The sequence below is a fragment of the Aulonocara sp. 'chitande type north' Nkhata Bay genome, linkage group LG6, assembly GCF_057382095.1.
Source record: "Aulonocara sp. 'chitande type north' Nkhata Bay isolate Kocher_YH1m ecotype deep benthic linkage group LG6, A_spYH_male_GT1.1, whole genome shotgun sequence".
Taxonomy (NCBI): domain Eukaryota; kingdom Metazoa; phylum Chordata; class Actinopteri; order Cichliformes; family Cichlidae; genus Aulonocara; species Aulonocara sp. 'chitande type north' Nkhata Bay.
The window spans coordinates 24,749,928-24,769,225 of NC_141349.1; the positions used below are offsets into that span (position 1 = coordinate 24,749,928).

The 19,298-nt window shown below is 40.2% G+C and overlaps 1 protein-coding gene across 4 annotated transcripts; it reads left to right on the top strand.

The window, feature by feature from the left end:
* Positions 1-1,620: 1,620 nt before the first annotated feature.
* ncapg (non-SMC condensin I complex, subunit G) lies at positions 1,621-18,770 on the top strand. 4 transcript variants are annotated; one of them, XM_086295772.1, is made up of 22 exons: positions 1,621-1,728; positions 2,019-2,148; positions 2,623-2,868; positions 3,302-3,530; positions 3,734-3,879; positions 3,971-4,055; positions 4,794-4,986; positions 5,068-5,217; positions 6,920-7,060; positions 7,883-8,006; positions 8,301-8,390; positions 9,239-9,427; positions 10,240-10,350; positions 14,276-14,395; positions 15,134-15,376; positions 15,465-15,646; positions 15,746-15,911; positions 16,217-16,384; positions 17,753-17,876; positions 18,154-18,201; positions 18,339-18,408; positions 18,514-18,770. In XM_086295772.1, the coding sequence occupies exons 2-22, from the start codon at positions 2,041-2,043 to the stop codon at positions 18,638-18,640; spliced, it is 3,060 nt and encodes a 1,019-aa protein (XP_086151898.1). In that variant the 5' UTR covers positions 1,621-1,728; positions 2,019-2,040; the 3' UTR covers positions 18,641-18,770. The 4 variants fall into 4 exon arrangements, with proteins under 4 accessions (XP_086151898.1, XP_086151900.1, XP_086151899.1 ...); XM_086295774.1 differs by having other exon boundaries at positions 1,655-1,728; positions 2,024-2,148; XM_086295773.1 differs by lacking the exon at positions 1,621-1,728 and adding an exon at positions 1,741-1,885.
* Positions 18,771-19,298: the final 528 nt, after the last annotated feature.

Consider the following 19,298-nt stretch of genomic DNA (forward strand, 5'->3'; position numbering starts at 1 on the left):
CTGCTTTGGCCAGACCTTCTGTGCCACTTACGTTTTTCTGATAATTTTGTTGGACACAGTTGACTCGCACCGTCTTGGGCCTAAATCTCTCAGTTTCTGAAACATTCCTCTTAAACATTTTTCTAAATGTTCCCCAGGAGAGTGTGTGTGTTGCTGTGCCACCTTTATAAATCCAGTTTTGATCTAATGACAGCCCAGTTTATTTGAAACAAACTGATTATTGGGCCACATTCTTTGGTGGTTCACATTATGTAACAAACAGGAGAAACTAGGAGCAGCTAACCAAGCCTTTAAATATGTAGACCTAAATGATAAGTCATTGTGTTTATTACCTTACAGTTAATTCAGAGTTTGAATCTCAAACAATTTCTTGTCACCTTTGCAGGATTTACAGACATACACAGGGGTATTTTTCATCCCTCTGGCTTCTGATGCTGTAGCTATGTGGTCTAATGCAGGGATAGTTTGTCCCCGTATTGTATAAATATTTAATAAGATAATACACCTTCATGATAATCCCCGGCCTACATGCACACAGGTCTAAAGCAAACAGTCTGACAGAGTGACATCTATATTAAATTAATTTCCAAAAATAGATGCCATAAAATAAGGAGCCCTCTCTGCCTGTGCAGAAGCATGTTTCTGCCCTCCTTATGGGTGAGCTGTCCCCTCCACAGCTGTCCAGCAGCTGTGGCCCTGGACACTGGCTGCATGATAATGACAAATATATTACACATATGGGTTAAATTATAAACATCAGTACAACAGAAATTCATCCACATGATTACCTAATGTATTTATATAGTTTTAAGGAGAATAAGTTTTCAGTTGTTATAAAGTAAAAGAGATGCTTTCATAAAAGTGGTTAGTCACCTCAGTTAGTTCCTTGCAGGAAACCAAGCTAAATAAAGTTTAAAAAAAGGTAAGGGTTAGCAAAACAAACAAACACAAGAACTCAACTAATAATTATTAGTCTAATGCCATTTTGAAGTATAAACATAATGCAGAGGAAATCAAAAAATACCCTTAAATTACATTTTTGCATATCTACAAAATCTGTTAAATATTTCAAAACCGTGAAAAAAACCATCAGTGTTTTCTCAGTGGGTTTGATCTATAGAATAAAACCTCCAAATATCTTAATCACACTATCTTTTAATATTTCCCCAGTAAAACATTAATATGACATCCAGCATCATTCAGTAGCCATCTTATTTGACAATGGGTTGATTGAATTCAACAAACTGATAATGATATTTGACTAATATATTAGGCATATATACACTCTGGCATCCATAAGTCAAACTTTTGGGCTAGTATTTCAAAATTTAAATTTATTTACTCAGAATTTTGAGTTAGAAAGCCGGATTGCATTTTAAATTTTTTTTTAATTAATTATTATTATTTTTAGTGGCAGAAACAAGCTCTTTTTAATTAAAACATTTGAGAAGCTTTTATTATGTTGTTTTCTCATTAAAACAATTATTGTAATATGGCAGCGACAAGAGGTCAAATATCCATTGTTCGATTATCAGATTAAATAAATAAATAAAAATAAATAAATAAAAATTTTTGTCTGCTATATCCTCCAGAGAATCGCTTACCCGCTTGGCATACACAGGGATAAACCATACACGTGACGCACGTACGTACGCAAACATCTCAGTTCTCGCGAGAGTAAAATTCAAAAACAGGCGGTTGTTCGTTGAGAAGAAAACTAACCAAGAGGTACGTTTTAAAGCTCACGCGTTAAGCTTTTGGCTTTAATACTACTTTTCATGTCTGATAATTATAAAACGCCTCTCTAGGGACTTCGTCGTGCGTGACTTAATTACGTTGCGTTGTGTTTTTTTTCTCGGCTCGTTTCACTGGTAATTCTCTCGAGGTGGGTTTAGGAAGCTAATGAGACACCAGAGACCATCAGGCGGCTTCCTTTACTGCTAGCTAATAGAGACATTTCTGACAGAGTTTACTCTAGGTAAGCCTGCTTCGGCTCATTGTATCGCTGTCTGTATTAGTTTAGGTTTCTGCGAAGGAAAGATGACGGCGGACAACGAAATAGACATCAAGGAGGCGTTTCAGCGAGCTCAGAAGGGCCACAATAACAAGGCAAAGCTGGTGGCGAGCCTCAAGAGCCGCTATAACAAGGTACGAGATGATGCTTTCTTATCAGTCTCTTCCTAAATGTCTTTCACATTATCCTGGATTAATGAGTGCATCGTTTAATATGATAAAATAACTCGGTTTATACGAGAATGTATAAATGCGCTTTCTTCTTAGAAGAAATACAGTAAAGTGAAATTAAAGCTTGTACACAGGTTTTCATTCTCCGTCACATCTATCGGTACTCTCTGTATATCCTCTTTTACTACGTGCTTGAATCTTCTCTGTGGTCTTCCTCTTTTTCTCCTGTCTGGCAGCTCCATCTTTCTTCTTTCTTGCTTGAGTTTCTGGAAGTTTGAAGTGCTTGTAAGGTGTTTGTATTAAACTGTTTGACAGAAAGCATACTAATCTCAGATTAACTGAGATGTCTGGATTGTTAAATAAGTCTTTCAGATGACCTGGGTTCTTATTATTGATCTCATAAGCATGGACCCTTCTTTCCTCTGTCTCTTCCTTCAGCTTGAGGATAAATCACTGTTCCATGAGGAGTTTGCGCACTACCTGAAGTATGCAATGATTGTCTACAAGCGTGAACCTGCAGTTGAAAACGTCATCGAGTTCGTTGCAAGGTTTGCTTCAAGTTTCCAGTCTCCACCTAAAACAAACGAGGAGGGGGAGCAGCAACAAGAGGAGGAAGAAGAAGAAGATGATGATGCTGAGGACGATCATCCATTTCTGAGTTTCATCTTCAACTTTCTGTTGGAGGTATGAACATTATAATGCTAGTTTATGCCTGTGAGCACTGTTTTCTGGTGTTGTTAATGAACTGACCAGCAAATTCTTGACCTATTGATGATTTGTTAAAAATGTATCTTTTTTTTTCTTTTTTAAACAAATCTGTTAACCACAAAAATTAAAACTTGTTCATTTCTGATTTTGCTCTGACTTTTTGAACACAAAGGCTTTGATGTGATTCTTGTCTATACTGCCTCTCAATTTTATTTTGTGGTTTCCCATATGACTTCTTTCTATTCCTTATGTATTCACATCTGTTTTTCCTCATACACTTATCCTGATCCAATCCATGTTCACAACTACTCTTGTATCTCTGCCTTTTCCCTCCCAATCTGAGTTTTGTGCGTTTCGCTCTTATTCTAATGACCGTCTCATCTCGTTTCCTGCCTTTCTTTCTTCTCAGTCCCACAAAGCCAATAGTCATGCAGTACGTTTCAGAGCGTGTCAGCTGATCAACAAATTGCTGGGCAGTATGGCTGAGAATGCACAGATTGACGATGATCTCTTTGATCGCATCCACCAAGCCATGCTGGTCCGTGTCACTGACAAATTCCCCAATGTGAGGATTCAGGCTGCTTTGGCCATGACCCGCCTTCAGCAGCCAACAGATCCAGACTGTCCGACCATCAATGGTTTGTTTTTTTAAATGCTGAAATCTGTGACTTATTATCTAAAATTATGTGTTGAATCCCCATCCTCTACATGGTCTTAAATTCTTAATCTTCTCTTGAATCTCACTTCTTAGAAAGTAATTATTGTCACGTGGTTGTTTGTTTTTGTGTTTGTGTATCTTTGTTACTGTCACTCTAACTGCGGAATTATTTTCTATTTCTAGCGTTTATGTTGATTCTGGAAAACGATACTAATGCCGAGGTGCGACGTGCCGTTCTGTCCTGTATTGCAATGTCCCCTCGGACCCTCCTCAAAGTACTCAAGCGCACTCGAGACATCAAAGAAAATGTTCGCAAATTGGCGTATCAGGTACCTATGAATGTAAAAATATGTATCCACTGCAAGGGCTGGTTGATTACGGAGATTTGCACTAAAACTTCCATGTGTGTTTCTATTTAAGGTTCTGGCTGACAAAGTTCACATTAAAGCCCTTAGCATTGCACAGAGAGTAAGCCTACTGCAGCAAGGCCTCCATGACACCTCAGGTAACACTGATTTTTGTGGTTAAATAATACTACTTTTATAAAGATGCATTTTTAACTTCAAAATTTGCACTTAAAGTAACGCAAAACCCTAATCAAAGCTACTTCTTATTGTTTTAATTATTAATACACCAGTTATTTTTTCTTCATTGTCAAAAATGTTTGTTTATACAGCAAAAAGCTCTTTGGAATAATGAGTGATCTAAAATTTAAAGAGATTTCTTTACCAAATATAAAATGAAAAACACACTGGAGAAGTTGAGCCCTTTTTTACCCCTCGGCTTTTAAAGGCTGATGGGGTATTGAACTTTGACATCCAAGTTTGTGAATTCGATAACTCGACATCAAAGCAACGTGGGGCTTTCAAAATGATACCAGAAGTGTATCTACCTCACAATTTGAATCTGTGACCTTGACCTCGAGGTCAGGTTTTCTGAGAATCTTGTGAAGGCAATAACTCGAGAAGGAAGTTGCCTTGGATTTTGAAATTGGTAACATAAGTGAATTTACTAAAAATCTCGGACGAGTTTAAATCTCAGTGATCTTGACCAGAAGGTCAGAGGTCAAGTTTTCCGAAAATCTTGTAAATGTGATAACTTGAGAATAAAGTGACGTAAGAGTTTCAAATTGATACCGTCGGTGTATCAACTAGTGTGCTGAACTGGGCACCGCTAGTATTTTTGTTCGATTGATAGGAATGGTCCTGCTGTATATGTGTCTGATAGCCTGTGTGCTTTTCAGAAGCGGTAAGGGAGGTGGTTTGTTCTCGTTTGTTACCGGCCTGGCTGCTTCGGCTGGATGGGAACATCATTGAACTGCTCCATAGGCTGGATGTGGAAAACTGCGCAGAAACGGCTCTGGAGACCCTGAAAGCGATCTTCAAAAACATCCCGACTGAAGAGCTGCTGCAGAACCAAGTAGAGCTCGACAACAGGTACTCCCACTTCTCCCTCTGTCTAACAAATAATAAATAAAATGTCTGAAGTTAGAGATCATCGTGTGTGTTTTTTAACAGGAGGCTGATCCCAAAGGACAGTCTGACCTGTGAAAATGTGCTTTACTGGAGAGCCCTGTGTGAGTTCATCAGGAGTAAAGGAGATGATGGTGATGAAATGCTGGAGCAAGTATTGCCAGATGCAGCCACTTATGCCGACTACCTCTGTGGGTAAGAAGAGCCACTGTTATTGGATTATAAATTGTGGTTTTCTTGCTTATTGCTGTGCTGTGTAAATTCTGGACCAAGTAACTTTTCATATTGGTGGAATTTATGGAATATTTTATTGGGCACTTAATGTGCTTTTAGTTACTTTGTGGTGCTTTATTTGGGAAAAAAAATACAGTTGCCATAATGATTGTGTTGTAACTCTAGGTATCTGAAGGCAGGTCCGGTGTTCTCAGAGGAGCTCGTTCTGTATGTAACTGTGTGGCTAACTCAAAGCTTATATAACAGCGAGGCTAACTGACTGCTTTTTGTTAAACTTCACCTGGCTATTATAAAATATAGTTTTACATCCAGACAAGTTAACCTGCTTTGCTCATGGTCAGTGCACATAAAAATGGGTGTGTTACAAGAGTAAAACGTGATACTTTAAAAACAGTAGTAATCAGTTTAACACGCCCTTAGTGTGCAGCAGGTCAAGTACAATCCAATCCAGGTATGTACCAATCCAACTTTTTCCAGTTGTGAGAAAGAGTTCATTAGGACTTTTTAGTCATAGCAGCTGAAATGTCCACAATTTGCAGTTAAATTAAATTAAACAAATCACAAATAAAAGTAGTTAGTGTAGCTTGAGTGAAACACCTCCATGCTGTTGTTGCGTTGCCATTAGCTCTCCCACTCTCCACAGATCGTCACGTTGTCACCGACATCCGACCAAATATCGGATCGATATCTGGAGCTCATGTTTAGAGCAGCCTGAAGCCTGAGCTTGCATGGACTTCAAAACACTCACACTGAACCCATTAGTTGAAACTTTTGCCATGTTTAATTTGAACATGCACCAGTGGAACAATAAAGAAAAGCACGACATATCCACCTTCATGTTTATTTTTTTAAATAATGTTATTTGCTTTTGATGGGTACCATTATCCTTCGCAGTCCTTGTTAAATTGACGTTTTCTGTGTCTTTTGTTTATTAACAAGTTAATTATACAGATAAGTTATCTCATTTGCAGCAGCAGGTTTCTTTTTGTAATCCTCTAGACTTTTATCTTTTATAGTAACAGTTGTGGTTTTCAGCAAATATGAAAACCAGACAATTATTGCACCGCATTATTTTTGTAATGATGTTGTTGTTTGGTTTTGTTGCCTAAATTGGTATCGTGGTGCTTTATGCCCCTAACTCTCTGCCAAGCTGTGTAAGCCAAAGCTTTTTATTTCTTTTTTTATTTGAGTGATATCTATAGTCCAAAGAAATCCACTTTATAAAGTTCTATTTTTTCCAAAGTCTGTGGGTAATCACGATCTCAGTAGTGATCCAAGTGATCATAGCTGATTTTTGCCATACTCAAGCAGACTGACAGCTCATCTGCTACCCTTGCTGTGCACTGACAGAGCTGTTTTATCACCAGTCTAGTGCTTGTGTATGTAAGTGTGTGAAATACTGACGTGTGATATGCTCTGCAAATGAATTTGATTTAACTAATTGGCAAATCTAACATTTGTCTGCTCGTAAAATGGGTTTATTAATTTGAGTGAGGTGACAAGTAGCTGGTTGGTTAAAAGTCACTCCACCGCTGACTGATAACTGGCTCTGCTGCGTGACATTTGGGAGAAGCGTTAATTTTGTTTATGCTGTCAGGGTAGCGGAATTATTCTAAATGAATGGGCTCTGAGAGCTGCTGTTGTCTGACTCTGACTGTTGTAGATATCTGAAGGCCGTGCCTGTGCTGTCCGAGGAGCAGAGGGCCGACTTTAACCAAGTGGAGCTTGTCATGACCAAAGAGTTCATCTCGCAACATCTCATCCATCTCATCGGTTGTCTGGACACCAACGAGGAGGGTGGCAGGTAAGATGAGAACAAGGTTGAGGAATGTGAATCGGATGCAAAATACCTTAAAATGCATGTGGAAATCAGCTGGGAAAGAGGAAGGATGTTTTTGGAGGGTGATGCAAACAGTCTGGTATTTCATTAATCAGCATGTCCTAACAAATATGGCCCAAAATGGTATATAAGTCTTTTAGAGCCCCCTTCTGATGTTTCCTACCCAAACAGCAGGTCAGAAATAAGAAACAAGTGTATGAGATCTTCATATTGACAAAACTCATACAAGAAAGTATTGTCTTTTCTTTGTTTGAGAAATGACTGCAAGTAAAGATTATTTTCTGACAGGCAGCTAATAGATAAATTAATGAATAAATTTCAGACCCAGATTAGCTGCTGTGACAGGTTAGACAGTGAGCTGACTGTTTGGTTAAATATTAAATTAAATATTGTTTTGATTTGTTTGCCTGTCTGTTTATCTGGATAGCTCAGGAGGCTTTGGTCAGATTTGCGTGAAATTTTACTTTTGGGTTTCATCCCTCGGAAGTAATAAACCTGTGCAGTCAGTCTAGCTTTGGAACTAGATTCTGGTTCGTAGTGGCAGCTTGAGGCTTAGGGTGTAGAGCGGGTCATCTAATAATGTGAAGGTCACTGGCTTTATCTTCGACTCCTCCATTCTGTGTGAATGGTGTGAGTGTGTCTGTGAACGCTAGTAGTTTTTAGGCTTGTGACTCTGAGACTGCTCTTGTTTATATATAAGACTTAATTAATTTGGTAGGAGATTCATAATGTTAGTTTTTTGAAGTCTGTTTATTCATTTAACGGTTGAGCTGTGCATGTTCGTAGGAAGCGTGTACTGGCTGTCCTGCAGGACATGTTGGCTCTTCCTCAGACTCCCTCCTCTCTGGTCTTCCTCCTCACTGAGAAGCTCCTCAACCTCATCTCCGATGACCACAGACGCATCCAAACTGTAAGTTAGGCTTAAACATGAACTTCACTGTATAGTCAGTTGTCATGTTATCTAAACTCCCCTTTTGCACACGAGGGGAAATATAAATGTCACTGCCCTTTATGAATCCAGCTGACAGACCAATTAGTCAGAAATGAAATGATAAAGGCTGTAGTTATTTATCAGTGGTTCCAGATGGACACACACCGGGGTCTTTTTGTTTGACGTGTCAGAAAATATAGCAGGTTTCCTCTCAGCTGTGGCATCATTGACCCTCAGATTGATGTTTAAATGAGCTGGCTTTGTGTCGCACAGGTGGCAGAAATCATCTCCGACGTGAGGGAGCCCATCACAGGGGCCAGTCAGCCAGTGGATGAGAACGAGAGACGCCGGCAGCAGGTCCAGGTGGGTGACACTCTGCCAAATGAAAACGCCCAGAAGCAATTTGATTCTGGAAACCCGTCCAGTTGTCTCACTGTGATTAAATAGAAGAGCTAAACAGCGTCTTTGCACAATTCTACTTTATAGAAGTTAAAAGTGAGAAGGTGACAAAAAAAAAATCCCTTTCCATTAAAGGACACCATGTAGACTGACGACCAGATTACAGTCTAATAATTTCTTAATTAGTTGGATTTTTGCCTTTTTTTTTTTTTTGCTCTCTGCTCCATTTATATTCCTTCCCTTTCTGTTTCTTTGTCCTGCTCTACATCCAGCTGGCAGATGGTTTATATTTAAGGCCAAGCCCACTTAAACTAGCGGGGTGGATGGTGAATGTCATGTACGCTAAACGTATCTTTGCCTGGTAAATCCTGGTTCATTAGCTCTCCCTTCTTTGCTTCATTCCCTTTGCTTAAGCTCCATGCACACGTACGCTCTGAGGGAATTACTCTCAGTTGTGACTGTACCTTAGTTTCCTCACTAAATACTGAAATCTGTTGGATTCAAAATGGCTGTTGAGAAAGTTAATCCTAGCCCAGGTGTTCACTTACTCTGTCCGCTCTGTGCACCTGGTCTCTCCCATCTTTTTATTCTTCAGTGAGTAAAGGCAAAGAAGGCTCCAGAGGGCTGTAGCCTCTCCAGAGCATCAGCTGTTGTTTTTCCTGTTTGCGGAGGTGCAGTTTTCCATCTCAACAGTCCTCTCTTGAGCGTGCTTCAGCTGAAGAATGACCCTCCCCTCTTATTTTTATTGTCTGACCTGTTTGTGTTTTTTTTTTGTTTTTTTTTTTTTTTTCTTTCCCTCTTTTCGCTCCCAGCTTGCAGAAGTGAAGGTGCGTATCTTAGAGGCTAAACAAACTCTGGAGGACTGCATCTCCGCCCAGGAGTTCAGCCAGGCGGCAGAGCTGAAGAACTCCATCACAGATCTGGAAAATCGCAGGAACCAGATTCTCCAGGACATTGCTGAAAGCAACCAAGTGGCTGACAAGGAGGTCCGCACAGAGAAGGTATTAAGCTACACAGAAACATCACCTCTGCATTTAAATGTACAGTTTTTGCTCAGCTCTAGCTCCATTCATGGACCTCTCCTTTTAAGGCAACCCCCTGTTTATGCCAGCTCTGATTTGTTACCCCTTGTAAGCTGAAGGTTTCCCAAGCAGACAGGAGGTATGGGGGCTTGCTTCTGCCACTGGAGGGAAAAATGCCAACCCTAAGTCAAGATTTCTGGATATTATCTTAATATTTTGACACAATCACTCAAACTTCTGAGAAAATAACTTAAAATGGAGAAAATGGCCTGAAGTTTTGATTCATGAAGTCGCGATAAAAACCAAATATTTCTACATATTGGTGCCAAGTTTCTCGTCATTTTAACGAGATTAAAGCTTACAGCACTAGTTACACAGTTTATAATAATTTCAGTATTTTTAGATCCCAACAAGCTGAGTCATAAAGACAACTTTTGTCCTCGTTGTTTTGTTTTTTTAATAAACCGTCATACAGGCTTCACATGTGGAGATTTTGGCTTTTCATTGAATTTGTCCCTGTTTTTATACATCATAGGGTGTGATGCAATAGTTTTACTAGTGCATCCCCGTGGAGATCAGATCTGTCTGTATGTGACCCATGAACTGAAATTACTATGACCTGACCTGGTTTAGAGAAGCTTGAGCTTTTTGCTCACTCACCTCCATTATTTGAAACCTTGTTCATATGACCATCCATCTCCATATGAGCCAAACGCATCCATATGACAGAAAATAAATGCGTTTTAATAAAATGAAATGGTGAATATGGTATGTGTTTGTTTGCTTTGCAGAATGATCCAGATACTCTTTTGAGGTGTCTAACGATGTGTGCTGAGCTGCTGAAGCAAATGAACATCAAGACCCGGATTGGTCCAACCACAAGCGCCTTAATGTCTTCACTGGTAAAAACAAAACAAGCACTTGAGTTTGTGTCGTAACTAAACATGCAGATCTATAGTAAAGGCAGCAGGATCGCCTTTTCAGATCTGAGTTTGTACATCTGTTTTTCCAGAAACCTTCAGTTTCTTTCATGCTAGTGTTGAGCCGACGCCACCCTGTAGAAAACAAGCATTTAAAAATATCCCTTTTTTAGGACACGAGCATGAGCTGTATATGAAAGTTTATTGAGGTCACAGATGAAGGGAGCCAGAGGGTGGTTTTCCCAAAGACTTCAATGCACATAACCAAACAGCTGATGATGGTTCAGAGCTGGCAGATTCTCTGAGTCTTCAAACTTTGCTTCAGTTAGATGCTCATTCAGACGATTTATACTTGGTGGGTGTTGAAACAAACTGATAGCTGCAAAGCAGAGGCGGGCTATGACGAGATACCACCGTAGTTCCAGATTGAAATTTCAGCCGTTAAAAATGTGATGCAGAAAAAGCAATTAAGGGGAACTGAGGGCGCCAGAAAAAGATCTGTGAGACCAAGATAAGTTAGTGTTGAATAAAGAGCTTCATGACTGGCAGGCAGGAAGGCAAAATAAATGTCAGCTATCACAGATGATATGTGGCACAGGATACTCTGCACAGATAGAAGAAGAAGAAGAAGAAGAAGAAGAATGGATTACCCGACCTATCATCAAATGCCCTCTTTGAGGAGAACTTAAACATCCTGTTTGTACAAAACTGCCTGAAGACATTTCAGAACTGCATCTCTCCAAACAAGGGACACTAAATCCACAGAGCGGGCGTAACAATATGACCACTGATGGCTGAAGTGAGTAGCACTGATTATCTCTTCATCATGGCACCTGTTAGTCGGTGGGATATATTAGGGAGTGAGTAAACATTTTGTTCTCAAAGTTGATGTGTTAGAAGCAGGAGAAATGGGCAAGTGTAAGGATTTGAGTGAGTCTGGCGAAGGCCAAATATTGATGGCCAGACGACTGGGGCAGAGCATCTCCAAAACTGCAGCTGTTGTCGGGGTATTCCCGATCTGCAGTGGTGAACCAGCAACAGGGTCAGGGGCAGCCAAGGCTCACTGATGCATGTTGGGAGTGAAGGCTGAACCAACAGACAAGCTACTCTAGCTCAAATTGCTGAAAAGGTTCATGCTTGTTCTGATAGAAAGGTGTCTGAATACACTGAGGATCGCAGGTTATTGCTGTTTGGGCAGCAAAAGGGGGAACAGTATTAGGCCATTATGTTATGTCTGATCGGTGCATACAGACTGGCCAAACATTTTCATTTTTCTTAATATTTATCACATAAAAAGTATCAGGGGATTTCACAAGAAAAATAACAGACTGTTTTTGCTGCTGATAAAACTCAAGACCACAAAGTCCAAAAGCTGAAGATTTTCATATCAAGTTGTTTACAAAAAAAACGAAGAAAGAAACAGTCATCTGTCACCAATCACCAAATAAATAATTCTGTATTCGATACTGAGGTTAGATGGAAGTTTTTGACCAATGAATTCATGTGTTATTTCTTCTGTTTTACAAATGTGTTTTTCTCATAGACCCTATTTGTTTTATTCTCAGAAGTGTGTCACGTACCATTTCTCAGCTTTTAAAATTTCATACAGTCATAACTTATTTTGATGAGGGGAATAAAACACAGACTTTTTAGGTACTGACACGCTGGCTCGCACTCTCAGAAATGCCCATAGTAGTGACAATATTTTCATATCACGTTTAAATGTACACTGTACTATGGATGTCATGATGAGGCACATCTGCAGTATTTGTTCTAATAGCGGTTAACAGAGGTTAAAGTGGTTTGAATCGGGTCATGCTGTTTCACTCACTCGGTTCTCCTGAATTCGCAGCTTTCTTTGTTAGTGATGCTGAACTGTTGGTGGTTCAGTCGATAAAACCGGCCCCTGCTGGTACCGTCCATGAATCAGTTGGGCAAGAACTGTCCGAAGTTTAAGGTGTGGAGCGAAACATCGTACATGTGCTGACAAGTCAGGTAGTCTGTGAGCTTGTGCAGAATATTGTGTGTGAATCCTGATGACTTGGAGCACTATTTGCTGTTGCTCCCGTAGGGAAGTTGAAATGTCAAAAAATGTCATTTAACCCTTTGCCTTGGTTAAATGGGTTATAAAGGAACTGTGGTCAGTATTAGGACCCTACATTCTGTTTCTTTTAAATACTTCATTGACGACTGGAGTCTTTCCTGAATGTTTTAAATCAGCTGTGGTAGTGCCGATCTTGAAAAAGCCTGGACTGGATGTTGACATGGTTGCAAACTATAGACCCATCTCACATCTGTCTTTTTTGTCTAAGGTCTTTGAAAAAGTGGTTTTTAAGCAGCTCACTGAGCATTTGTCAACAAGCAATCTGTTTGAACCATTTCAGTCTGCTTTTAGACCAAATCACTCCACAGAAACAGCTTTAGTAAAAGTGGTAAATGATCTACTGGTAAATGCAGACAATGATCGCACTTCAGTTTTATTACTGCTGGATCTAAGTGCTGCGTTTGACACTGTGGATCACTGCATTTTATTGGATAGGCTTGAACATTTTATTGGAATTACAGGAAATGTTTTATCATGGCTGAGATCTTACCTGTCTGGGAGGTCTCAGACTGTTAGTTTTAAAAATGATCTGTCCGAGACCTGTGCAGTGAGGCATGGGGTCCCTCAGGGCTCCGTACTTGGACCATTGCTGTTTTCTATGTACCTGCTACCTCTTGGTGTTCTTTTACGTTCTTGTAACCTTTCATTGTTACGCTGATGACCTGCAGCTTTATGTTCCTTTAACCATTGGAACTGTGCTGAAGTCTCTAAACTAGAATGTTGTTTATCTGCAATTAAGGGCTGGTTATCGGATAATTTCTTGCTTCTTTTCTTGAAAAGAAAGAGTTGATGGTCATTGGGCCACACAAATTTCAGCACTTGTCCCAAAATTTCATCTTGAAAATTGATGACAGTGCCATAAATTGCAGGAACAAGGTAAAAAACTTGGGTGTGTGGTTCAACATGGTGCTCTCCTTTGAATCTCATGTGAAAGAGATAACAAAGACTGCCTTTTATCATTTGAGGAACATGAGCCAGAATCAGACAAGTTTTGTCAAGCGACACTGCAGAGGTTCTTGTCCATGCATTTGTGTCTTCCCGTATTGACTATTGCAATGCTCTTCTTTCTGGCCTACCAAAGAAAAGTTTTAGAGGTCTACAGATGGTGCAAAATGCAGCTGCTTGCATTTTAACAAGAACTGGGAAATTTGAGCACATCACCCCTGTTCTGAGATCTCTGCATTGGCTACCTTGTCAGGTTCGAGCAGATTTTAAGGTCCTGCTGCTCACCTACAAGGCTTTAAACGGATTGGCACCTATAGGTGCCTCTCTATACCTCTCCGACCTTTTACACCTTTATGCTCCATCTCGTGCTCTCCGATCTCAGGACTCTGGCCTTCTAAAAGTTCCTAAAAAAGACAATTGGAGAGCGTGCTTTTTCTTTTCGTGCCCCGTTTCTGTGGAACAACCTCCCTCAAGATATTCGGCAGGCATGCTCTGTGGAGGTTTTTAAAACTAAGTTGAAGACACATTTGTTCACCTTATCCTATATGTCTTAATTCTATGGCTTTTAGTTTTTAAATTTTTATTGTTTTTAACTTTATTGTGTCTCTTACCTGTATCGCTTTTATTTTATTTATCCCTTTAGTTGTACAGCACTTTGTTTGAAAGCGCTTTATAAATAAAATTATTATTATTATTTCACACCCATTCATCAGTAATAAGCCTATATTACAAAACGTATGTAAATAAATAACAGCTGTTATCATTTATTCTTATCTGTTACTAACAATGCACAGTTTATTAACAATGGTTAAGTGTTAACCTTATTGATTGCTTTCACTGTTTTTTCCTGCATCTCAGATCCTGCCCAGCATAGCAAGCGCACACCCTGCTGTCCGCAACATGGCTGTGGTGTGTTTAGGAACATGTGCTCTGCACAGCAAGGAGCTAGCCAAAACCCACATGGTCCTGCTGCTACAGGTAACTTCTTATAGATGTGTTTCAGATACCTGAAACACTTTGTTTATATGTGTAAGGATGCTACACGATGAACAGAAAGTTAAGCCTTAATATCATTTCCACACTTAAATTGCTGCTTCCCTTCTAATCGGATTAAATGATTATTAACCTCGTAAGTCCCAAACTCTTTCATGGCATGCATTTTTAATTTCTCTTTGCTATTTGGGCTGATTGGAACCTGATGAATGTAAAAACAAAGAATTACATGATTTTTTTTTTTTTTTCACCTGATTTTTGTTTCTGAGAAAAATGAGATTTACATATGAGGGCATTCGTTTTAACTTTCGATAGAACAGTGACAGTATAATGTCCTCGTAAGTGGATATCAGAGCAAAATTTAGTATTTTGGTCTAGAGAACCCAAATGATGTCCACATATGTGAACGCCAGGTCCTAAGAGGTTAATGACATTAATAATTCAGTTACTGTCAGTCTTTCTGCAAATAAAATAATTGCTAATTAATCTCTTAAAAAAAAAAACATGTAATAAACTAAACATGACGCCTTTAGCTTAAGAGCTGTGCTCAAACTAATCCTCAGTTATTTTGTAAATGTAGCTTATTGCAAAATAAACAACATTATGCAGGCTGGAGGGGAGTCGGGGGGTGATTCTAGTCATTTTTGTTCACTGACAGAAAACGCACATGTATTAAAGGCTTTCTTGATTCAAAGTGCTCTGTGTGTATCTGTGTGTTTCCAGATAGCTCAGCTGGATGAGGTAAAGATCCGTATCAGTGCTCTGCGGGACATCATCGACCTGCTGCTGCTGTTTGGCTTCCAGCTTCTCTCTGAAACAGCTGCCACTGAAGCGGCCCCGCCCTCCCAATCCTCACCAGAGAACCAGGACGATGACATGGCGGTTGCAACTGATGAGAAGGCGGACGTACCAGAGGACACCGCACAGAGTATCCTTGTGATGCTGTCAGAGTTCCTGGACAGTGAGGTGAGGCTGAGATATTTTACTCCAGAAACTACAGTATGCATGTGGGTGTTTATAGATGTCTGATACACGTGCTGGGAACATCCTTCAGGTGTCCGACCTGCGGACAGAGACAGCGGAGGGCCTGGCCAAACTCATGTACACGGGCCGCATCTCCAGCGCCAAGATGCTGTCCCGTCTGGTGCTGTTGTGGTACAATCCCGTCACAGAGGACGACATACGCCTGCGACACTGCCTCGGCGTCTTCTTCCAGCTCTACGCCCGCGAGAGCAGGTCACTAATGTGCATGTTGAGTGATGTGGTCACTTTTATTTGGCATGGAATCTCCCCCAGCTGATCATGTGACATGAAAATGGTGTTTTTATGCTTCAGGGCTCACCAGGAAGTCGTGGAGGAGAGTTTCTTGCTGACCGTTCGGACTCTGATGAACGCTCCGGCGACGTCTCCGCTCGCTGAGGTGGACATCAACAATGTAGTCGAGCTTTTTGTTGAGCTGACTCGCCCGGGAGCTCTCATTAAACCTTCAACTAACACTGAGGTGAGAAAGACTGAGGAAGAGACTCAGGAAGATTTTAAATTAAACCCAAATTCCAACAAGCTATTTATAATCTTATTATATTAGGAGTGTGGATTTACTGTTGGGTCTGTGGCTCTGTTCAAGGAAAACACCAAGGATGTTTTTATTGCCTCACTGAGCTTTTCGTTATACATCTTCCCTGAAATACCAGCTAACAGTCTGCAAAATGTTTCACACGATTACTGCAGGTCAAGTAAGCGTGAGCAGAACAGAGTGTTATTATTAATCTCTGAATAATTGTATTTGTATACCTGTGTATGTCTCAGGAGGTGTGTGTCCATGACTACATGGCTGTGCGTATCTGTGGCGAGATGCTGAAGGACCCCACAGCCCCCGAGGTGCGCCTCTATGCAAAGACTCTGAGCAACCTAGAGCTCAGCAGAGACGAGACCGTCAGGGAGGACCTGCAGACGCTGCTGCAGCAGCTTGTACAAGTGAGCCTACTGCTATCGCACCACTATAACGTAGTCCACGTGATATTGGCAACAAGTTCACCATATCAACAAAAAACAAAATGAAGGCCTGGAAGAAACAAAAGGTGGAAGGAGACTGAGGGAGCCACACAATGGGCTGGAGGACAACCCTTAACGAGGTTGTATAAATAAAAAGCTAAACTAAGGTACTGCCAAAAAACAGCAGACTGCTAAAACTTGACAAAGAAAAGGAAAAAGAACCTAAAGGAGGGACCTATAGATGCTCAGGAGCTGCTTGGTCTGGGAGAGACCGCAAAAGCTTTCTCTGAGCTAACTTTAAACAGAGGTAGAAATTCGTTAGTTACTCCACCCAAAAAGAGAAGATGCAAACACGAGTGAGAACTAATCACAAATTATAGCTAAAGCTGTGAAAATTGCAATTAAAAAAGCTCTTTGGGTTTTTTGTTGTTGTTGTGTTTGTTTGTTTGTTTTCAACCAAAAAAACAAAATCAAAGTATTGAACATGTTCTGTTCATTTCAAGCTCCATATTTTATATCCTGGGACTGATTCACAGTTTAAAATAATCCTTATTTACCTTATACTAAGACTTTGTGCAGCTACTCGGTTTATCTGAAATAAGCTCTTTTAGCTCTTCTTCCTTTAAGCCAACTTCTGCTGATTTGTTTTGTCCTTGCAAACAGAACGTTTAAACAGCAAGTGGGTGGAGCTGTTGTGGTCACATTTAGAGTGCGACTGTGAGCACCACTGTCTCAAATGAAGATATTAAAGCAGTGTGATGCCTTTGACTTTGATTGTGAACATAGCATTAGCCACTGTAACGGGACACATGAACGACATCATAGGTCCATGTTGTGTTTTTAAAAACAGTTGAAAAATTTCCAGAATTAACTACACCTCTCATTAGAATAAAGTGGAGAAAACAGCAGCTCCGACTTTATGAACAAAATGTGTTTTCTGTGGAGTTGAAGGTCAGCTAAACTGGGCTGTATTATAATGTAATACCAGCTTGTACCACAAGGTGGATTGAGTCAGTTTAATCTTCATTTAAACAAAGTCAACGAGAACGTATTCCTCTTTACCTTTTGCCAGGACACCGTTGTAAAGTTTCTTGAGGAATAGTTAAAAGGACGGGAGGAAAATGGCACTATAAGTCCAAAAACATTTTAACATGCTTCCCCCCCCTAGTGGTGAAAGTGTCACGTGTGTGAATGTCAAAAGACAGAAATCATCAAGATATATAGAAAAACCTTCACAGCAGTCCATCAAACCGAGCTCATGTAGTGTGGAGCACAGAGCTGTACCTGCATATCTGTCTGTTAAAAGGCCCATTGTTTAAGTTCACCCCTTTCCCTCCTCCTTTCTTTCAGGTGGTGAAGGATCGTGTCTGTCTCCGTGCTCTGGAGAAGATGATTTATCAGCTGGCGGACTCAAAAGAACAGGCTGAGCTCCTCAGCACCACTGCGTTACAACCCCTGGATGTCAATGCAGATGGTACGTATGCAAACACAGACTTTAAATAGGAATGGCCATCTGATATCCCATGGAGCATCTCCAACTTATGTTACCTCCTGAGTGTGTGTCTAAATAGATTTAAAATGCTAATTTGTGACAAGCGCTCCTGCAAAAGGATTACATGACTTTACCAGCATGTTGCTAAGTAGATTAAAAATGACTCGCTCCGTCCCATTCGGTGTTTGTTTAGATAAAAATGCAGCAGGCTGAGGGCGGAAATGCAGAAAAATGAGTTCTCTGTTTGCTGTTTCCACAGAGGCTGCGGCAGATGATCCATCAAAATCTGCCAAGAGACCCAAAAGAGGTAATGCAGGGGTTTTTATATGCTCGTCTAAAACCGCAGTCCTTCAGTGCCACTATATTTTTAGAGCTCCTCCTCTCCTGCCCGAGGCAAGAAGTTGAGTCAGCACTGGGAGGTAACCCGAGTCTTTGTTTTCACAGGTCAGAGGAAAGCGTGCACAGCCAAAGGTGGCAGAAAGCCGAACAGGAGGGCAGAGTCGTCAGAGGAGAGGCGAGTTTGCTGATTTTAGCAAAATAGAAAACACCCATTCAGTAACATATTCATCACAAGTGCATTTACTCATTTTCTCGTCTCACCGTCTCTCTTTGGCTACAGCGATGGAGAAAATGTCCCAGAGTCGGCCTCCATGGTGCGTCCGTCACGGAGGGCCAAGACTGCAGCTCTGGAGAAGACGAAGCTGGACCTCAACCCTCTTATCAACCAGGAGGCCAATGTGTCCTGAATAAAGAGATTTACCTTTCTGTATCGACTCAAGTGTTCAGGCAATGAGTCATATTTACCCTTAAGTTACATTTTTGTTGTTTAAAGTTTTGTCATTTTAATCATTAAATAAATGTATCAAAGTTAACAAAGCTTGTTCTCTTTTTAAAAATTTAGTGCAAACATATCCTGATAACTTTTAACAGGGAAAAAAGCAAATCACCATTTCACACAAGAAGCAAAGACAAAATGTTTCTTTTGTGTTCATGTTTTAATGCCCTGAATAACCATGTGACCTTTCTAGATTCCCTTACCAGTTCCCTCTCTACCAGTACATAATTAAACCATGTTAATCACCACGAATGTGAAGAATTCAGAGAGGTCTGATCTCAATCATTGAAATCTTACAGAATAAAAATGGAAATGGTATTTCAGTTTTGCTTGAAGTTACATACATTTTCTATAAATTCTTAAAGGGAGAGTAACAAGTCAGGTTTTTACGGTAAACAAATAATTATACTGTAAGTAAAGTGTAAGCAATTTTAAGTATTTCATGGTAATTTTATGGTATTAGAATAATGTTTTCCCAGCACGTTGTAAGTATGCTGTACTTTTGGACTGGATTAATCTTGCATTTTTATATATTTATTTACTTTTACATTTTAATTTAATATTCATAT